The sequence below is a fragment of the Balaenoptera physalus genome (assembly GCF_965194825.1).
Source record: "Balaenoptera physalus genome assembly, chromosome: 10".
In the NCBI taxonomy this organism is placed as follows: domain Eukaryota; kingdom Metazoa; phylum Chordata; class Mammalia; order Artiodactyla; family Balaenopteridae; genus Balaenoptera; species Balaenoptera physalus.
Genome location: NC_138889.1, coordinates 52,710,030 through 52,727,507, shown reverse-complemented (window position 1 = coordinate 52,727,507; position 17,478 = coordinate 52,710,030). Strand labels below are relative to the sequence as shown.

The 17,478-nt window shown below is 42.7% G+C and overlaps 1 protein-coding gene across 3 annotated transcripts in view; it reads right to left on the bottom strand.

The window, feature by feature from the left end:
* Positions 1-17,478, bottom strand: part of RAB30 (RAB30, member RAS oncogene family) — an 86,655-nt gene that overhangs the window by 10,807 nt on the left and 58,370 nt on the right. For 2 of the 3 annotated variants that reach the window (XM_082410285.1, XM_082410286.1), the window contains 3 exons: positions 12,846-12,946; positions 9,420-9,503; positions 3,053-3,236 (listed from right to left, as the gene is read on the bottom strand). In XM_082410285.1, coding sequence (XP_082266411.1) covers positions 3,053-3,236; positions 9,420-9,503; positions 12,846-12,938 — 361 coding nt within the window. In that variant the 5' untranslated portion in view covers positions 12,939-12,946. Of the gene's footprint in view, positions 1-3,052; positions 3,237-9,419; positions 9,504-12,845; positions 12,947-15,056; positions 15,269-17,478 lie in introns of all 3 variants that reach the window. The other variant, XM_082410284.1, reaches the window with a different exon arrangement.

The following is a 17,478-nucleotide window of genomic DNA, read 5'->3' as shown; positions in this document are numbered from 1 at the left end:
TGCTACAGAATTCACCACATACGCACACACACACCAGCTCTGTCCACTGAAAAGCCTAAAAGCCATCACCTAGTAAAGACGATTCCTATCACCTTGGTTGTAGCCTCTAAATACAACTTCCCATTGAAAAGAAACAGTGCTTCTTGAAGAAATGGCTAATTCCAGGTCTGGGGCAGGAAATGCACTGCATGTGCCTCGAACACTTGTCATCCCAGAAATCAAGAAAATTATCAAAGATTCCTGGGTCATGTCAAAAGGACTCAGGAGCCCACTTGAAGAAGCTTCCACTGTCAAAGTTGGAACAACTGAAGCGTCAATAATAATAATTGCAAGGGGCTAGAATACATCAAATATATTTAAACCTATAAGGCAATATTCAAAATATAAGCAAACTTCAATAGTTGCTTTTGGAAGACTAGGAAACCAACTCATTACTTTGGAAAGTAATAAATGGAAAAGAAAGAATCAAGCATTTTTCTTGACTGTCCTATGAGAACAGTACCTTGGAATACCAACTATAAAGTATATCTGCTAAAACGAAAAACAAAACCTGACCAGGCTCTAGATTTACCTACATATCTGCCAGAAATTTAGGTGATAGAGAAACATATCAAATGACACCACCAGGGTGAAATAACAAAATTCAGACTTGAAAACTCCACAGGACAAACAAATGCTTTAACAAATAAATTCCCAGGGAGCAAAAATGGAGGGATAAGCTACAGCTAAAAGGACAATCAAGAGACATAAAAATTAATTACAACATACAGACCTTATTTGGAGCTTGATTTGAATAAATTTTTGATGGATGAGTCAATCAAGGAAATTTGAACATTGCCTAAATTTTTGATGCTATTAAGGAACTGTTAATATTTTTTAGGTGTGAAAATGGTATTGTGGTTAGGTTCTCTGTTTAAAAATTTTTTATATCTTTTATAGAGCTACACACTGAAATAATGTAAATTGAATTAATATGACATCTGGGATTTGCTTCAAAATAATCTGAAGGTGAAGGCAGACAGAAGAGATGGGGAAAAGATAAAATAAGATGGGCTATGAGTTGTTAATTGTCAAATCTGAGAGATGGGTATATGGGTGTTCATTATACTGTTTTCTCTATTTTGCTTATGTTTAAAATTTTCCATAATAAAATATTTTTTAAAAGCCAGTGCTGGAGCCGCATAGCACAGGGAGATCAACTCGGTGCTTTGTGACCACCTAGGGGGGTGGGATAGGGAGGGTGGGAGAGAGACACAAGAGCGAGGAGATATGGGGATATATGTATATGTATAGCTGATTCACTTTGTTATAAAGCAGAAACTAACACACCATTGTAAACCAATTGTACTCCAATAAAGATGTTAAAAAAAAAAAAAAAAAAGGCCAGTGCTGGGACTTTCCTGCTGGTCCAGTGGTTAAGAATCCGCCTTCCAATGCAGGGGAAGCAGGTTCAATCCCTGGTCAGGGAACTAAGATCCCACATGCCACGGGGCAACTAAGCCCTCGTGCTGCAACTACTGAGCCCGTGTACCACAACTACAGAGCCCACGTGCTCTGGAGCCTGCACACAACTAGAGAGAAGCCCATGCACCGAAACGAAAGATCCTGCATGCCACAACTAAGATCCGACGCAGCCATAAATAAATAAATAAACTTTTTTAAAATAAAAAATAAATAAAAAGGTAGTGCCTCTTTCATACTGAGCTGACTGATTATGTCCCCTCATATCTTCATTTAACTTCCTTAGATAGAATCCCAAGTAGTAATGCTTTGACTCATGTTCTCAAAGGCTTTATGTCCAGAGTGGAGGGCTTTCGAGCTCTTCACAGCAAAGGTTCTCCAGTGTGCAGGAGGGTTTTCAGGACCGAGCATGGAGCATTAGCTCATAGAGAGGCAGATACTTAACCCAGCAGCCTGAAGGAGAAGTCCAGCAATCTGTTACAAGGCAGCACATTACAATTGGATAAACACAGGCTTTGAAGTCAGTCTTACATGCTGAGTGACCTTGGGGAAAGAACTTCACCTGTCTGAGCCTTGCTTTCCTCATCTGTAAATTTGGGATCATGACATAATATTCCTAATATGATTCCTGGCACATATACACTAGCTATAATGCTTTCTATAAAGTGTTTAACTTACTGTTAACCATGATTTTTAACTTAATGTTTCTGAGGTTCTCTACTGGATTTCCAAAATTCAGGTCTTTCTAGAATATACAACAATGTTCCTTCTTAGGAAGAAAACTTTTTTTTTTCTTTTTTTTTTTTTGGCCACACCGCACAGCATGCAGGATCTTAGTTCCCTGACGAGGGATCGAAACTGTGCCCCCTGCAGTGGAAGCTCAGAGTCCCAACCACTGGACTGACAGGGAATTCTCGGGAAGAAAACATTTTAACAACCAAATATTATTAACATTTTTCCATCACCAGTAGAGGATTTTTAACAATCTAATCTGTTTCGCCACAATTTCATTTTTAATGGGTGCATTTGTCACCACAAAAAAAAGCATGAGTTATCTTCTGCTTTCCCCCCGTACTAAATAGAGGTTCTACCCTCCTACAAGAGGAAACAAGCTGCAGAATTTCCCTTATTCTTTCTGAAAATTAGAATTTTTCAAATCAGTATAAATGTAAGAAGGGAAAAAATAAACCAAAGTCCATTTTTTAGGCAAAAATAATTGCTTCAATAATGAATTCCTTATCAACGTAGATATATTTTACTTCTAGACCAGCAGTTTCCATGGCCTAGATTTTTTTTTTTAATGTTTAGCAGCCCACATAACTTTCATGGCAATCCACCTTCTTCCCTAGAGCCTGCACTGATAGGAAAATCAATCAGCAACATTTTTTACTTTACTTTTCTAAACCATCACTATGGGATAGGATCTATTTCATTTTCTCTTCAATTTCATTTAGAAGAACTGAATGTTGACCACATGAATTATACAGCTGTAGACTATACTCTCAGAAGGTACCAAGGCACGTGGCCTTATGTGATTATAAATTCTCTGATGCTCACAAATCAATGTCCCTCCTCACTAGTCCTTACTTACCCACTAGCACAGTGATGACCTTGTTGCTAGCATATTGTTCTATCTCCCGCAGCCACTCAGGAAGGCAACGGAAGGATTCCTCACAGGTTATGTCATAGGTGAGGATCAAGGCATTGGCGCTTCGGTAATAACTCTGGGTGATGGACCGAAATCTCTCTTGACCTGCTGTGTCCCAGATCTGAAGCTGTAAAGGCATAAGAGAAGGATCAGGTTGGTGAAGCAAAAAAGAAAGACAGCACTGCCTTGCTTTAGTTTAGAAACAAAAGCACCTTCACCCAAATAATTTCATGGTTATTTTTTGCCCTAAGAAAAAGGCACCTACAATTTTTTAAAGATTTGTTGGGTGAGCCTGGTTAAAGATAGGGATTCGCTTTGATTTTTGGTTTTTTTTGTTAAATTATTTTGAGTTTCCCCTTTATTCTTTTTTTTAAGGCATTTAGATTATTTTTGTATAACTTCATTTAAAAGGTGAAATTAGGGTATTTATAATTACTTAATTTTTATTATAAGCCTATTTCCCATAAGAATTGCTTTTTTTATCTGTAGACTCTTCATTGCTCATATCTTTAATTTTCCATTTTGTTTATTTTCTAAATCAGAAAGTATATTCCTATGTCTTGTTAAAGCTTTACATTCATATAACATATTTCAAACGTTCTCCTTTTGGTTATAAGCAATCCCCTCTATTCTTTATAAAAAATTTTAAAAAAAGACAACCAAACTATTGAGCACTTACATGCCAAGCTCTATTCTAAACACTTTACATAGAATAACTCACTTAACCCTCACAACAACTCTATGAGGTAAGTACTATTCCTATATCCATTTCTTACGTGAGGAAACTGAGGCACAGAGAGATTAATTAACTTGCTCAATGTCTCACAGCCAATATGTCCTAGAGCAGATTCAACCAGGCAGTGTGGTCCCAGAGTCCCTGCTCTTAATCATCATGCCCTATTACAAAAGTCGGGATCCAGGGCAAGCTGTCACTGTGACTGTTGGCATTTCAGTCAGCAACCGGAGAGGGAAAAAAAAATCCATTCAAATGAATATATTAAGGTATTATCCTTGTTAATGAAAACAGGAACAATGCCATGGCAGGCAAAGAAAATAATTTCCCTCCACCACTTGTTAAGCTCTGTGACCTTGGGCAAGTCACTTAATCTCTTTAGGCTTCGGGTGGCTTCTTTATAAAAAGAGGTTAATAATATGCAAACCTGCTGAAGTCATTTACCTGATGGTTCTAATAACAAAGAAGGCAAAACACTTTCTCACTTCAACCTGAATTTCCCTGCACAGAGCAGACCTCTGAAAGAGAACTCTTCCCCAGAGCGACTGCTGAGTGCAGAACAAATCCGAGGCCTTGAAAAATCACACCAACAATAATCTTCCCTTCTAACTGCATCAATTTCACATGTCACAAAATGCCTTCACCCCCATTAACAGAATATCATTTCCTCAGGGGAGACCTTCTGGAACCTTCAGATTAGGCCAGGTTCCCCATTCCCACCCCCAAATAATCTCTCCTGCAACCTACCCTGTAATTCTCCCTCACAGCACCTGACACACTTGAATCACTTAGTTACCTGTAATAACTTGTTTCAGAACCGTCTTCCTCACTAGACTGAAAGCTTCATGAGGGGGAAGCTGGGGTCCATTTTACTCTCCGTTATCCCCTATACCATATACAGTGTCTGGCAAAGAGTAAATGTTCAAATATTTATTCACAGTCTCGTTTCATCCTTACAACAACCCAGTGAGGTAGGCAAGTTTATGCCGCTCTTTCATTACTCGCAAGGCTGGGACGCAGACTCCAGGCCTTCTGACTCCCAGGAGAGGACTCAGTCCATACACCGTGCTGCTTTGCTGCCAGAGACTGATTTAAATGTACATCTGCATCCAAAGAGGATGAGGCAGTTGGTATCACCCTCTGCTCAGACCAGTTTAGCTGAGGAGACTGAGGAGTGACCGGTGGTCCCTGCCACCAATCAGCGGCACACAGGCTCTCCTTTGATTTGGAGTCACAGCTGCCCTTTGATGATGTACATGAAAGCCTGTGTATGCTGAAGGCGACCATACAGATGTTACAGCTTTTGCCAGGACAAAAGCTACTTCTCTTCTCTGCCTCAAACCTAGGGACATGGTTCCCCTCTGCCAGGCTGTGTCTTAGAACAAGAGACTATTATTTTAATGCCGCACGGAGCCTCGAAAAACACTTGTGATTGGATTTAATACTGCCAATCATTAGAAATCAGTATGTTCTCATGACTGGCACATCTTGAGAACAGCTCTGAGAATGAAAACCACTGAGATATTTTCTAGAATAGTGACTGTATGTCTTGGCTGAGATGTAGGCTGTTTTCCCAAAGGGGGCTGCCTGTTTCTAGCCTTATGGTTAATTCCTGAGGAGATCCATATTCCACTGCCTTTATTATTCAACTTGGTTTCACTATTCTCTCTGCAGTTCATTTGCTCTTTTTCAGCATTTATAGATCATTAACAGATGAGGAACACTGTGCTAAGCACAGAGAGGATGCAAAGATAAATAAAACACGATCCCTGATCTCAAAAAGCTCCTAGTACAGGGAGGATGAATACATAGTTGACTAACCATGGTAAGATATGAGATGTTTTATTAAAGAGGGGCCAGCAGGAGAGTGTCTCCTGGTGTTAGTCTTATGTCCATGAATGTGTTCTCAATACCACTGCCCTGGGCTTTCTAACCACTCTCACCGCCAGTATGGGGCTGCACCGTTGTCTACTCTCTTCTTTGTACCATCACTTACACCTCTATTGCCTCACTGCTACAAGAACGTACTGCAATCATTGGTTTACTACTATGTCCCCTTGTTAGACTAGGTTCTCTAAGGGTAAGGGCTGCCTCTTATTTAACCTTATACCCCTAGTGCCTTCCTAAAACAGGCCATGGTACGTGGTGGACACATTGGAATGATGGCTAACTGAATGAACAGAGGATGGTGGAATCACAAGGAAGGATGGATTCATTCTGCTTAAATGATTAGCAGAGTATTAAAGAAGATTTCACAGATGAAACGTTTCAGTAAGATGACAGTAAGTTACTAGGGAACAAAGATGCTTTACCTAACACAGTGCCTGGCACAAAGCATCCACTCTAACACTGGATGGCTGGATAAATGAAAGGATGGACAGATGGCTGAAAGAGGAAATACATATGCATACTTTCAAGACTTTCCTATCTATGCAATATATACCTGATGAGAGAAAAATCCAGCAAATCTTCTACTTCTATTATAATTAATCTCCTAAGGGTAAAATGTCATAGACTGAGCTTAGAGTTTTGCTTATTACTCATTAATTTATGATAGGCTTTAAAAAATCAGTGGTTAGGAGAAAATTCTATGTAAGTTTTAATTATATTTTCTACCCAAGGTCACCTTCATAATACAGACCACTTTAAGAGAAGGGCCTCCTCCTCAACTTTGCCTCTACTGATTTGGCACTAAGACTTAATAGCTATGAGAATCTTTCTAACACCTTTGCTTAGCTGCCTGTGATGTTGGGAGTCATCCTAGAAAGAATGGGACTTGTAGGAGAGGCTGAGGGTGGATGAAGAGCAGTCAGGAGAGAAACCGGGGTTCTGGTCCTGCCCTGCCACTCGCCAGGTGGGTGATCCTGTACAAACCACGGGTGGATTCTCTTTCCATTGGCTCTGTGGGGCCCTGAGAAAGCCTGCAAACTACTAGCAAAAAGACACTTAACTCTCACCAAGAAGAGGTATTCAGTAAATGTTAAAGAACACCAACAATAATAAGACAACAACTGCTTCCTTAGTGAAGCCTGGGCTGCTCTCCTCACGTGTCCAAGTGTTAATGAGACCCTTGGACTAATGTGGTTGAAGAGGGTCATTTTCTATCTTGATTCTACATATACGGCTAGAAAAAATCACAGGCAAATTAATTAGGACTGGATTTCGGAGATGAACCAACTCTCACTTCTCATAGACGAAGGTCCAGAGGCCTAAAGTGATGATGGGAATGGGCACTGTGCTGTGATACAAAGATGAGTAAGATATAAACCTTGTTCTTGGGGAGCCTGTGGTCTCGTGGTAGAGTTAGATGCTATAAAAAGATGGATTTTAGCTGAGTATAATAAGTACTTAAAAATGAGGTTATGGTTCACGGAAAGTGGCATAAATGTAATACCTAAATCGGGATTCAGGAAGGAAAAATACGCCTGCTCTTTAACAATGGGGACTCTTTCTTATTCACTGCTATCTATTCCCAGGGCCTGGCACATGGCAGGCATGAACCCTTCTGGTCAAAGGAATGAACTCATACATATATATGTATATAAATGGGAAACCCAAATATCTGGAAATAAAATGCCTAAAACAGAAGTTATCTTAACCCAGCTCCTTGGGATGGCACCACCTGCCTCTGCTGGAACAAGAGAGAACTACAAGTGGCTCTTCCTGCCGCCACCTCTTGAGTGCACACTCCTGGCTCCCTTCTCTCCCCACCCAGCTCCTTCTCACCACCCCAATGCACAGTTTTTCTGACCTTTGCAGTTGGCATTTATGTGGATTCCACACCCTGCTTTTATTTTCCAGAGCTCCCAGCTCTCCATCACTATTGTATTTGGTGTAGATGTCTTTGCAGTAAAAAAAAACCCCTTTGAAGAGTCAGGGCTGGAAAAGACACTAGGAAAGATTCTGTCCCCCACTCAGGAGCCTCATCCTAAACACATCTCTGTATGTCTGTGACATGCTGTAAGAGCACCCCGTAGCTTCTCTGCCCTTCCTGAGGCATCTGAAGGTGGGAGTGCAGGTACCTATGGGAGAAGGATGCAACTGACATGGACTCAAACTTGGGATGCTGAGGTTGGGATCTGGCTGGAACTCTGATGCCGTGGTTCTCACTGTGCTGCTGATGCCAGGGTCACCCCTTCTTTCCATGGGACTCAGCTCTGAAAGATCTGACCGTGGAATTTCACTAACTCTGAGGGGCACAGTGCCAAAGATCAGTATCTCTACCCTCCTTCCAAGTAATTTAGTCTTTTTTTTTTTTCTTCTTTTTTGGCCACACCACGCGGCGTGTGAGATCTCAGTTCCCTGACCAGGGATCGAACCCATGCCCCCTGCAGTGGAAGCACAGAGACTTAACCACTGGACCGCCAGGGAAGTCCCCCAAGTAATTTAGTCTTACTGCACACTTCTTTCCATCACCTCCCTCTTTCCTTGCTCCGAGATAATGGGCTTACTATGCCTTCATTCTCCCCTGCTCTCAGAGCAGTAGAGACCCCTGCCAGGGAGGCAGTGGGGTGCACTGGCCCACACAAAACCGGTTCAGATCCTGCCTACCTCCCTTGCTAAACTGTGTAGCCGTGGATAAATAAGTCACTCAACCTCTCTGAAAACTATAAAATGAAGACAATTTACCACTTACCTCACAGAGTTTACAATAAGGATTAAGTTAAATGTAAAAACAGGTAGCAGGGGGATTGATGCATATTAGGCACTCGAAAAATACTACCTCCCTTCTCCTGTTACTGAACTCAGACACCATAGCTCATACAGGTACCAAACCATCCAGAGGCCACAAAGGGGACGGGGCAGATCATGGACCCTTCCTGGACCCCTCATTTAGTATTTCTCCCTTACTAGGGATAGGGGTAGGGTGGTAGACAGAATAATTCTAATAAATGATTCATACAACAGAATGACCCATAATGAATGTAGGAATCGGGAGGCTCTTTCATGAAGCTGCTATTAAGAAGAAACAGGGAGCTCAGGTCCGTGCTCTGTGATGACCTAGATGGGTGGGATGGGGGTGGGGGAAGGGAGGTCCAAGAGGGAAAGGATATATGTATACACATAGCTGATTCACTTTATTGTACAACAGAAACTAACACAACATAGTAAAGCAATCATACTCCAATTTAAAAAAAAAAGAAGAAGAAATAGCTTTGCATAATGGCCCAACTCAAGGGATCCCCCCAAAAAATTTCTTCCTTGTTTTTTTTTTTTTGGCCATGCCACACAGCATGTGGGATCTTAGTCCCCTGACCAGGGATCAAACCCATGCCCCCTGCAGTGGAAGCACAGAGTCTTAACCACTGGACCACCAGGGAAGTCTGACATGACAAGAGACAGGACAAACTTGCCTTAGCTCTTCTCTCGCTGTCTTCCCATTTGTAAACACATCACCCATAACCCCTTCCTGCCCCTATAAACGGAAGAGAGGAACTCTGTTTGGAAATAAGCTGCCATGGCTGAGTATGTTATTTTCACTGTGGGTTTCCATTAGGTGATTTAATAAATGTTGTGAAAACACTACTTCCTCTCACAGAACACAATGAAACCCTTATTGAACACTCAGTATCTTACCTTTACTTTTTCACCATTAATCTCCACTGTCTTAATCATAAAATCAACTCCAATTGTGGCTCCTTGTCCTGGGGGGAAAAGACCCTAAAGCAGAAATAATAGAAAATAACAATAAGCAAATCTTTCAATTAAATGAGATTCTCCCCCCACCCCACCCCATTACTACCCATCGCCAGCTCCTTCCTTTGGCTGAGTTAACTGGTAGAACAGAGAACTCTGGTTAGTGTCATGGGAACCCTGTTTAATTTAACTTTGTGTGTATGTTTTGAGGGGAGGAGAAAGGAGGGTGAATGGGGGAGAGAGAAATGCTGAAAGAAGAAGGAAGGGGGAAGGGGGACAAAGAAAGGAGGAAGCAGACAGAGAGGGTAAAGGAAGAGAACTGGGAAAGGACGGGGGAACTGACTTCAAAGAATGAAACAGAAAAATCAGACTCAAGGATAAGACACGGAGCTGCAGGGATGAGATCGGGATGGTCTGGGTGGGGGCAAAATGGACAGGTGCTCTAAAAGGTAAGATCAAGGAAGATTAAAACTGGCTATTAGTCTAGGGCATGGACAGCCATGGGGGTGAACAACCAAGATGAAAAAAGAAACAAGAACTCAACACAAGAAACATGAATGAGACAGTGACCCTTTGAATTTCCGTCTGCCCTGACAGTGATAACTATTTCTGTACCGTACAGATATAACTATATGAGATCAGGGCCAATGACCCTGGGAAGATAACTGAAGAAAAGCAGTCATCCAGGGAGACAGTATAGTAGAAATAGCACCAAACCAGGAGGCAGCAGCCTAAGGATCTCTGAGTGACCTTAGGCAAACCAGTCCTTCTCTCTGGTCTGATGTAAGTATTTCAAAACAAAGCTTTACATCAAATTGGAAGCTGAACTAGAAAGGTATGATTTTAGTAAAATTACATGTATAATGTAATTTAATGTCACATAATATTTCCCTAAGCTTAGGGAGGGAGTTGAAGGTGGAAGGAATTCTATCAAGAAAGAACCCTTCACCTAGTTTCTCTTCCCTCTTCACATTCATACTCCAGAATTTCCAGAAATTAAAGTAAAATGGACTTTATTAGCTCTGGGAGCTAAGACTGGGGCATCTTTAATTAAGTCCATTCCCTAACAAGAGAGTTCTTTAATTAAAGTTTGAACTTAAAAGACTGAGCATCAAACCAACAGAAACTGTTCCACTGCACGTCTGCAAAAGATGTAAATATAAACATTCATAACTTTGCTTACAAATATTGAATCAATTTTCTTCTATTTTGGTTTGGCTCAAACACAAGGCTGCCAAGCTTCAAGTTTATAGCTCCAGCTGTTTTGCAGTATAACAAATGCCAAAAAATAAAACAAATCCTTCCCAGTGTCTCCCTCATCATTTCGTTTCCCAATTCCTCATGCCTCAAAAACAGCTGAATCCAATTCATTTTAACTGTCTACTAAATAACAAAACTAAACATAATCCTGTCTATGAAATATGAACTTTGGGGGGAGTTGAGGGACTGGGAGGGGTAAAAAGTAAACAGAAAAGAAAAATAAGGGGTGGTGTGCTTATTGGTAAAAATTACTGTTTAAAAATCAAAGTATTTTTACCCCTAATGACAAGAATTATGCTTTTAAAAAGAAAAGCCAGACTCCTATGGTCTCAGAGGTTAGAACATGTGAAAGATAAAAAATATCACGCTGTGAACCAGAAGATCTGGATTCTAATCCTAGCCTTGCCACTAACATGATATGAGATGCTAATAAGTCATTTCATCCCTCTAAGACCTGAGTTGTTTACCTATAAAATGAGAAGAGTGGGCTGAAAAGTCTCTAAGGGAACTTTCAGTAATTAGACAAGGTCAAGGGAACGTCTGACAAAAGGACTGAAAACTTTACATCTCTGCAGTCTTGTCCTCCTGCCAAAAGCAGAAAGGTTACTAATGGTAGGGGGAAGTAAAACCAGTTGGAGTTTCCAATATTACGCCATGGCGGTTGACTGAGCCCAGATGCCTGTCAGCTTGTTACTTTTGATTTCACCAGGCCATGGCTTAGTAAAAAGTCCTATTCTGCGTTCATTATTATGGGAAAAACCTTGACATTTCCAAAGGTGACTCTCTGCCCTCAAGCTGTTTGTGTTATCCAATCTGTCTCTCCAGTTTTCCAGAGAACCACAGACTGTCAGAGCTAGAAGGGGCCTTGGAGATCACAGGGAGGCAGGAAGGCTCAGCAAGGGGGCGGAATTTCCCCAGGCTCACGGGGCAAGAGCTGGGACGAGGGCCTGTGTCTCCACTCTCGAGCCGGTGTTCTCTCCTGGGCACCAGGTTGCCCTATGCCTTAGACAGAAGAGCTATTCTCAACCTTCCCCATTAGCACTTTATGAAAATGCAAGATGCATGCATGATAAATCCTGAAAAGGATGCCATTCATAATTTTCCAGGAAAACACAGAAGAAGGTCAACCTCAGAATGATTTCCCACCCATTTCTGTGTGAAATCAGGTATATAATCTCTGGCAGTAATTCTCAAAAGGGCAGCCCCAAAGGGAACTTGTACTTAGAACAAACGATAAGGACTCAACCCAGAGGGAACATTTAATTTAGTTCAAATAGTCCTTCACTGTTCTCATTTCATTCCCGTGGAACAGATTAGAAAAATCAGCATATCTGGTTCTAAACCAAAACGATTTGATCAGTTTTCTGGGAGGAACTGAGAGGGCATCAGCAGGGAGCTTGAGTGGTTTAATTTGAATTTGAGTTTTTAAAAAGTTAACATTTAGGTTTAACTTGACATCACAGATTCATTTGTTTCCACCTTTGGATTATTATTAACAGTAATCTTTCTTTTTTTATCTGATAAGCTATTTTTGATACTGCGGACTGAAAGCAAAACCACTAACCGCTTTCACTAAAAGAAGCCACGAGAGGCGTGGGAGGGCTGGTGGAGACCCACTGAGCCGTGCTCCCTGGAGACGGTTCAGAAACTCTAGTCTATACGAACTCTTACGTATAAAATAAATAAGCTGTGAGGATATATTATACAACACTGGGAATACAGCCAACATCTTATAATAACTATAAATGGAGTATAACCTTTAAAAATGGTGAATCACTACGTTGTACACCTGTAACATAATATTGTACGTCAACTATACTTCAATTTTTTAAAAAGTCAAAAGAAAAGAAAGGAAAGAGCAAAGGATATTTCACAGAGAAAACAGTGGTCACGTGCACCGCTGCTGAGACTTCAAATAAGATGAAAATTTTTTAATGTAGGAAAAAAACCCTCTAGACTAGGCTATGGAGCTGGTACACTTGCAAAGGGCTCATGAAGCAATGGCAGCCAAGAGGCTGGCATGGGTACCACTCACTCATCCTGTCAGGATCCCCTAACCCCAAAGGCCAGACGGAAAAACCCGACCCCAGACTTCAGAGTTCTTACCTGAGTGAACCGTCGGACTAGGCACGTCTTCCCCACACCAGCATTGCCGATTAAAACAATTTTAAACAGGAAATCATAATCTTCCATACTCATTTACACAGCTGCAAGGCAAACACAGGCACGAGTGAGATGGGCCTGGTCAGACTTGCCCACAGAGCTCAAGCTGCACCAGCCCGTCTCCTCGGGAACAACAGGGCTGACTCATTTGAGGAGCAATTTAACGCTCCCGTCTGGTGACCCTGCCAGCGAGAGAGGAACACAGGTGTTTGGTCACAGACGGACTTTATTCCTTCCCAGTCACCTCACGCCACAAAGAGCAAATGACACAGATGTCATTTCACCTGGTAAACTTTATTCTTCCAAGCAGTCAGGTCACAGGTCTCTCATGTGATAAGATGTTTTCTTTTAGCAACAAAAGGAGATTGCAAATCTCTGTGCAGACAAGCTGGGGGTGCAAGGAAGCAGAGCGAAGGGGAGCCCATCCAAAGCTGAAAGGTAGTTTATGTACGTGCTGTGAGTACCTCTGGGAAGAAGGGCTAGAAACTGGGAGACTGAACAAAGGGAGGAAGCTTCCAGTCTCCTGCAAGTCCTGGGGGTCTTGGGGTCTTACCAGTGGGAGTGACCGCCATCTTCCCTTCTATCACCACCCCGCTGCTATACACCTCCTGCCAGCCTTGCTGATGCTGCAGTATCTCCCAAGGTGCTGGTCTTTTCATTCCCATAGGCTGTGTACATGGTATTTCCTCTACCTGGGATGCCCTTCCGCCCACCCTTTCTGTGTTGTGAAGTCAACCCTTTAAGGACCAATGCAAGCATCTCTTTCTCTCTCAGTTTTTCGCTGATCTTCCCCCAATAAACACGTTCATCGTTCCTCTGTGCTGAAACTTCATACAATTATTTATTCAAACGTCTGCCTCATCCTTGAGGGAAGGGATGATGTCTTTCAGCTCTATTTTCCTAGCCCATGGGACAGAGTTACGCTTAGTAAATATCTACTCTGTAGAATTAAATCATTAATTAATGGACCTATGGCTGAAGTGTAGGCCTTAGTTTCTTAATTGCGCTAAAAAGAATACTACCTGCTCTGTCTACTTCAGAGGACTGTGGTGCAGATTTGAAAGAAAAAAAAAAAAACTATACAAAAGAGCCTTGGTTACCCATAAAGCCCTATCCTGATAAAAACAATTATTGTCTATTGAGTACCTACTACAGCACTGTGCTAGTCACCATAGGAAATACAGAGATGAGACAGTCTCTGCCCTTAAAACCAACATGAGAAAAGTTAAAAAACAATAACGGGGCTTCCCTGGTGGCGCAGTGGTTAAGAATCCACCTGCCGGGCTTCCCTGGTGGCGCAGTGGTTGAGAATCTGCCTGCCAATGCAGGGGACACGGGTTCGAGCCCTGGTCTGGGAAGATCCCACATGCCACGGAGCAACTGGGCCCGTGAGCCACAATTACTGAGCCTGCGCGTCTGGAGCCTGTGCTCCGCAACAAGAGAGCCGCGACAGTGAGAGGCCCGCGCAACGCGATGAAGAGTGGTCCCCGCTTGCCGCAACTAGAGAAAGCCCTCGCACAGAAACGAAGACCCAACACAGCAATCAATCAATCCATCAATAAAATAAATAAATAAATAAGAACGTGAATTTCTTTAAAAAAAAAAAAATAGCCCTTAAAAAAAAAAAAAAAAAAGAATCCACCTGCCAATGCAGGGGACATGGGTTCCAGCCCTGGTTCGGAAAGATCCCACATGCTGCAAAGCAACTAAGCCCGTGCACCACAACTACTGAGCCTGCGCTCTAAAGCCTGCAAGCCACAAGTACTGAGCCCACGTGCCACAACTACTGAAGCCCGCATGCCTGGAGCCCGTGCTCTGCAACAAGAGAAGCCACCACAATGAGAAGCCCGCGCACCACAATGAGAAGCCCGCGCACCACAATGAAGAGTAGCTCCCGCTCGTCGCAACTAGAGAGAAAGCCCGCGCACAGCAACGAAGGCTCAACATAGCCAAAAATAAATAAATAAAATAAATAAATTTTTAAAAAACAATAACAAAGTTAAATAAAATTGAAAAAACCAGAAGCGGAGTTCATTTCATAAGGTGAAGGCAGAGCAAGCCCGAGGGACTCTGGAGGAAGAGGAAAAGGATGATCGGCGAGCCCAAGACGGTAAGGGTTCCGGGGAGGCTAGAGCAGCCCGGCGTCACTCCTACCAGCCAGCTGAAGCTCAAAGGGCTGAGGGTTGCAGGGTGGAAGGATGAAAGGAGAGTCCACTGCACTGAGACTTGTGAAGGAGCCAGGGGAGTAGATTCCCTGTGTGCAAAGGTGGTTTCTATGCAGATTCCAGCGATCCTTGGAAAGATGACTGACAGCCAAGCCAACGTGCAGGTGGCACCCCAGGGGGTTCTGTCTCTGTTCACTGGGACTGTGAAGGAAAAATATCCCTCTGTCAAGAATCTGGGTCCATAAACGGTCACTGAACTCACTATATGCCAGGCACTATACTTGGCACTTTATGTCTATTTCCATTTGTTTTTACAAGTTTATGAGGCTGGTATTTTATGTTAACTGTTTCGCAGGTGAGTAAATTGAGGGTCACCCAAAGTCATAAAGCTAACAGCCAGACTTCAAGTTCAGAAGGTATACATGCCATCAAAAGACGTCTCACTGCCATATGCTCCCACAATCCCCTCCCCCGCCCTATAGTAACACTCACCAAGTTTTACTGTACTTAATTATTTATATGTGTCTCACACTCCAAGATCATCCCTCAGCTTGCACGCGCACGCGCACACACAACTGTGAGCAGCATGAGAGCAGTGAAGTCTCTGTCTGACTGAGTCCTGACCCCAGCCCCTCCCTATCATCGTCATTGTCACCGTCATCATCATCATCACCTCATTCTTTATTATTAACTCATTGATCCTCACAACACTCCTATCAGGTGGATACTATTAGCATTCTAACTTGACAGATGAGGAGACTGAGGCACAGGAGAAGTTAACTAAGAAGTCATTAAGGTCCTACTTAATGGTGGGTCCCACTTCACTGATGGAAGTGAAATTCAAACACAGATAGCCTGGGTCCAGCTCCCACATCCCTGAAGCTGCCCTACGGCGCCCTTCACAATGCCTGGCTTATAATAGCATCTTAAGAAAGATCTGAAGAAATTGAATGATGAAGGGTAAGACTCAATAAGTGTGATTTCCTTTTTCTCTTCCCCTCTGGCTTCAAATCCAGAACTCTTTCTACCACACTGTAGCAGTTTAAATAAGAATCAAGGTCAGACTCTGGCTAAAAACGCAGGGATTAAAAGTCAATAAAGTTGTTAAAAGTGGAAAGGAAATAAATCTCAGGGCTAGGTGCAAGGAGAGCAGGAAGATGTGAGGCTCCGTGGCTTATACACGGACCACAACTCACTGCTTCCTAAGTCAACAAAAAGAGAACACAGTACTGGGCCACATTCTTTTTCTGTGCTTAGATCGTTTGCAACACATTTATTTCTCCATCTTTGGCAGAGGTCAAAGAAACAAAGCAGAGAATCGAGAGAAGAATGTCCAAAAATAAAGACCTGAGAAACAGGGCTCCTAAGAGAAGGTCAGCAGTGCCCAAATTATGCACCTTCAGGGAAGGAAGGCAAAGAGTTACGTGGCCAGAGTCACGTTCATAGTCAAGTCTCGGGTAGTGACCACCTGGAGCAAGCCACAGACTAAAAGTGAAGGCCCTTCTCCTTTCTACAAGAAATCACTTCAATGCTCCGTTGAATGTTTTTTAAAATAAACTTCTGGGGGAAAAAGTGTCTGGTCTCTAAAAATGCAGGCTGCCTGTGGCTAAGGCTGGACTGTAAACTCCAGGTTACTGGCTGTGGTTACTGTTCTGTTTCTAATAGAAAACACATTGCTGGATGAAAAGCTCACAAGAATCTCTGGAAACTACGCTCTGAGGAAACCTTTCTGTTTGGGAAGTAATGTAACAGCTCAGGCATCACCAATCACCAAGTGATGAGACAGCATCCGAGGAGGGGGATCCCACTCAGTGGCAGTTAGTTACACGCAGCCCTAAAACTGACAACAAAAGTTGCACCTTGTCTGGGGAGCAAACATGTCACAAGATATGCTACTGGCCAAGCACAGTTCTAAGAACTGTATATTCTATTATTGTTCATAATAGCTGACACTTAATTCAATGTTTATTATGTGCCAGGCATTCTTCTACATGTATTCACTCATTTAATCCTCACAACAACCGTATGAGGTAGGGTACTATGATTACCATCCCTAATCATAGCAGAGGAAACAGGCACAAAGAGTTTATCCTAAAGTCATGCAGCTACTTAGTCTCAGGACCGGGACCCAAAGACAGATCCATCTGACTCCAGAGCCCCGCTCCTACTGAAACAGGATACTGCTGCCCCCTGCCTCATGGTTGACAGCGTTGCTATAACTGTCATGAGGGCTGCAGGGTCAGTTGAATGTGCCCCGAGGTCCCTTGGAGCTACAGTGTTCTGGAACCTCCCTGGTCTAGGAGCAACGCACCCACACTGAAAGGACCACACACTGATTCTAGGTCATACAAGCACAGTTCCTCGTGATGCCCTCCAAGCCCAGGTCTCTTTTAGGAGCTGGACCCAGACTT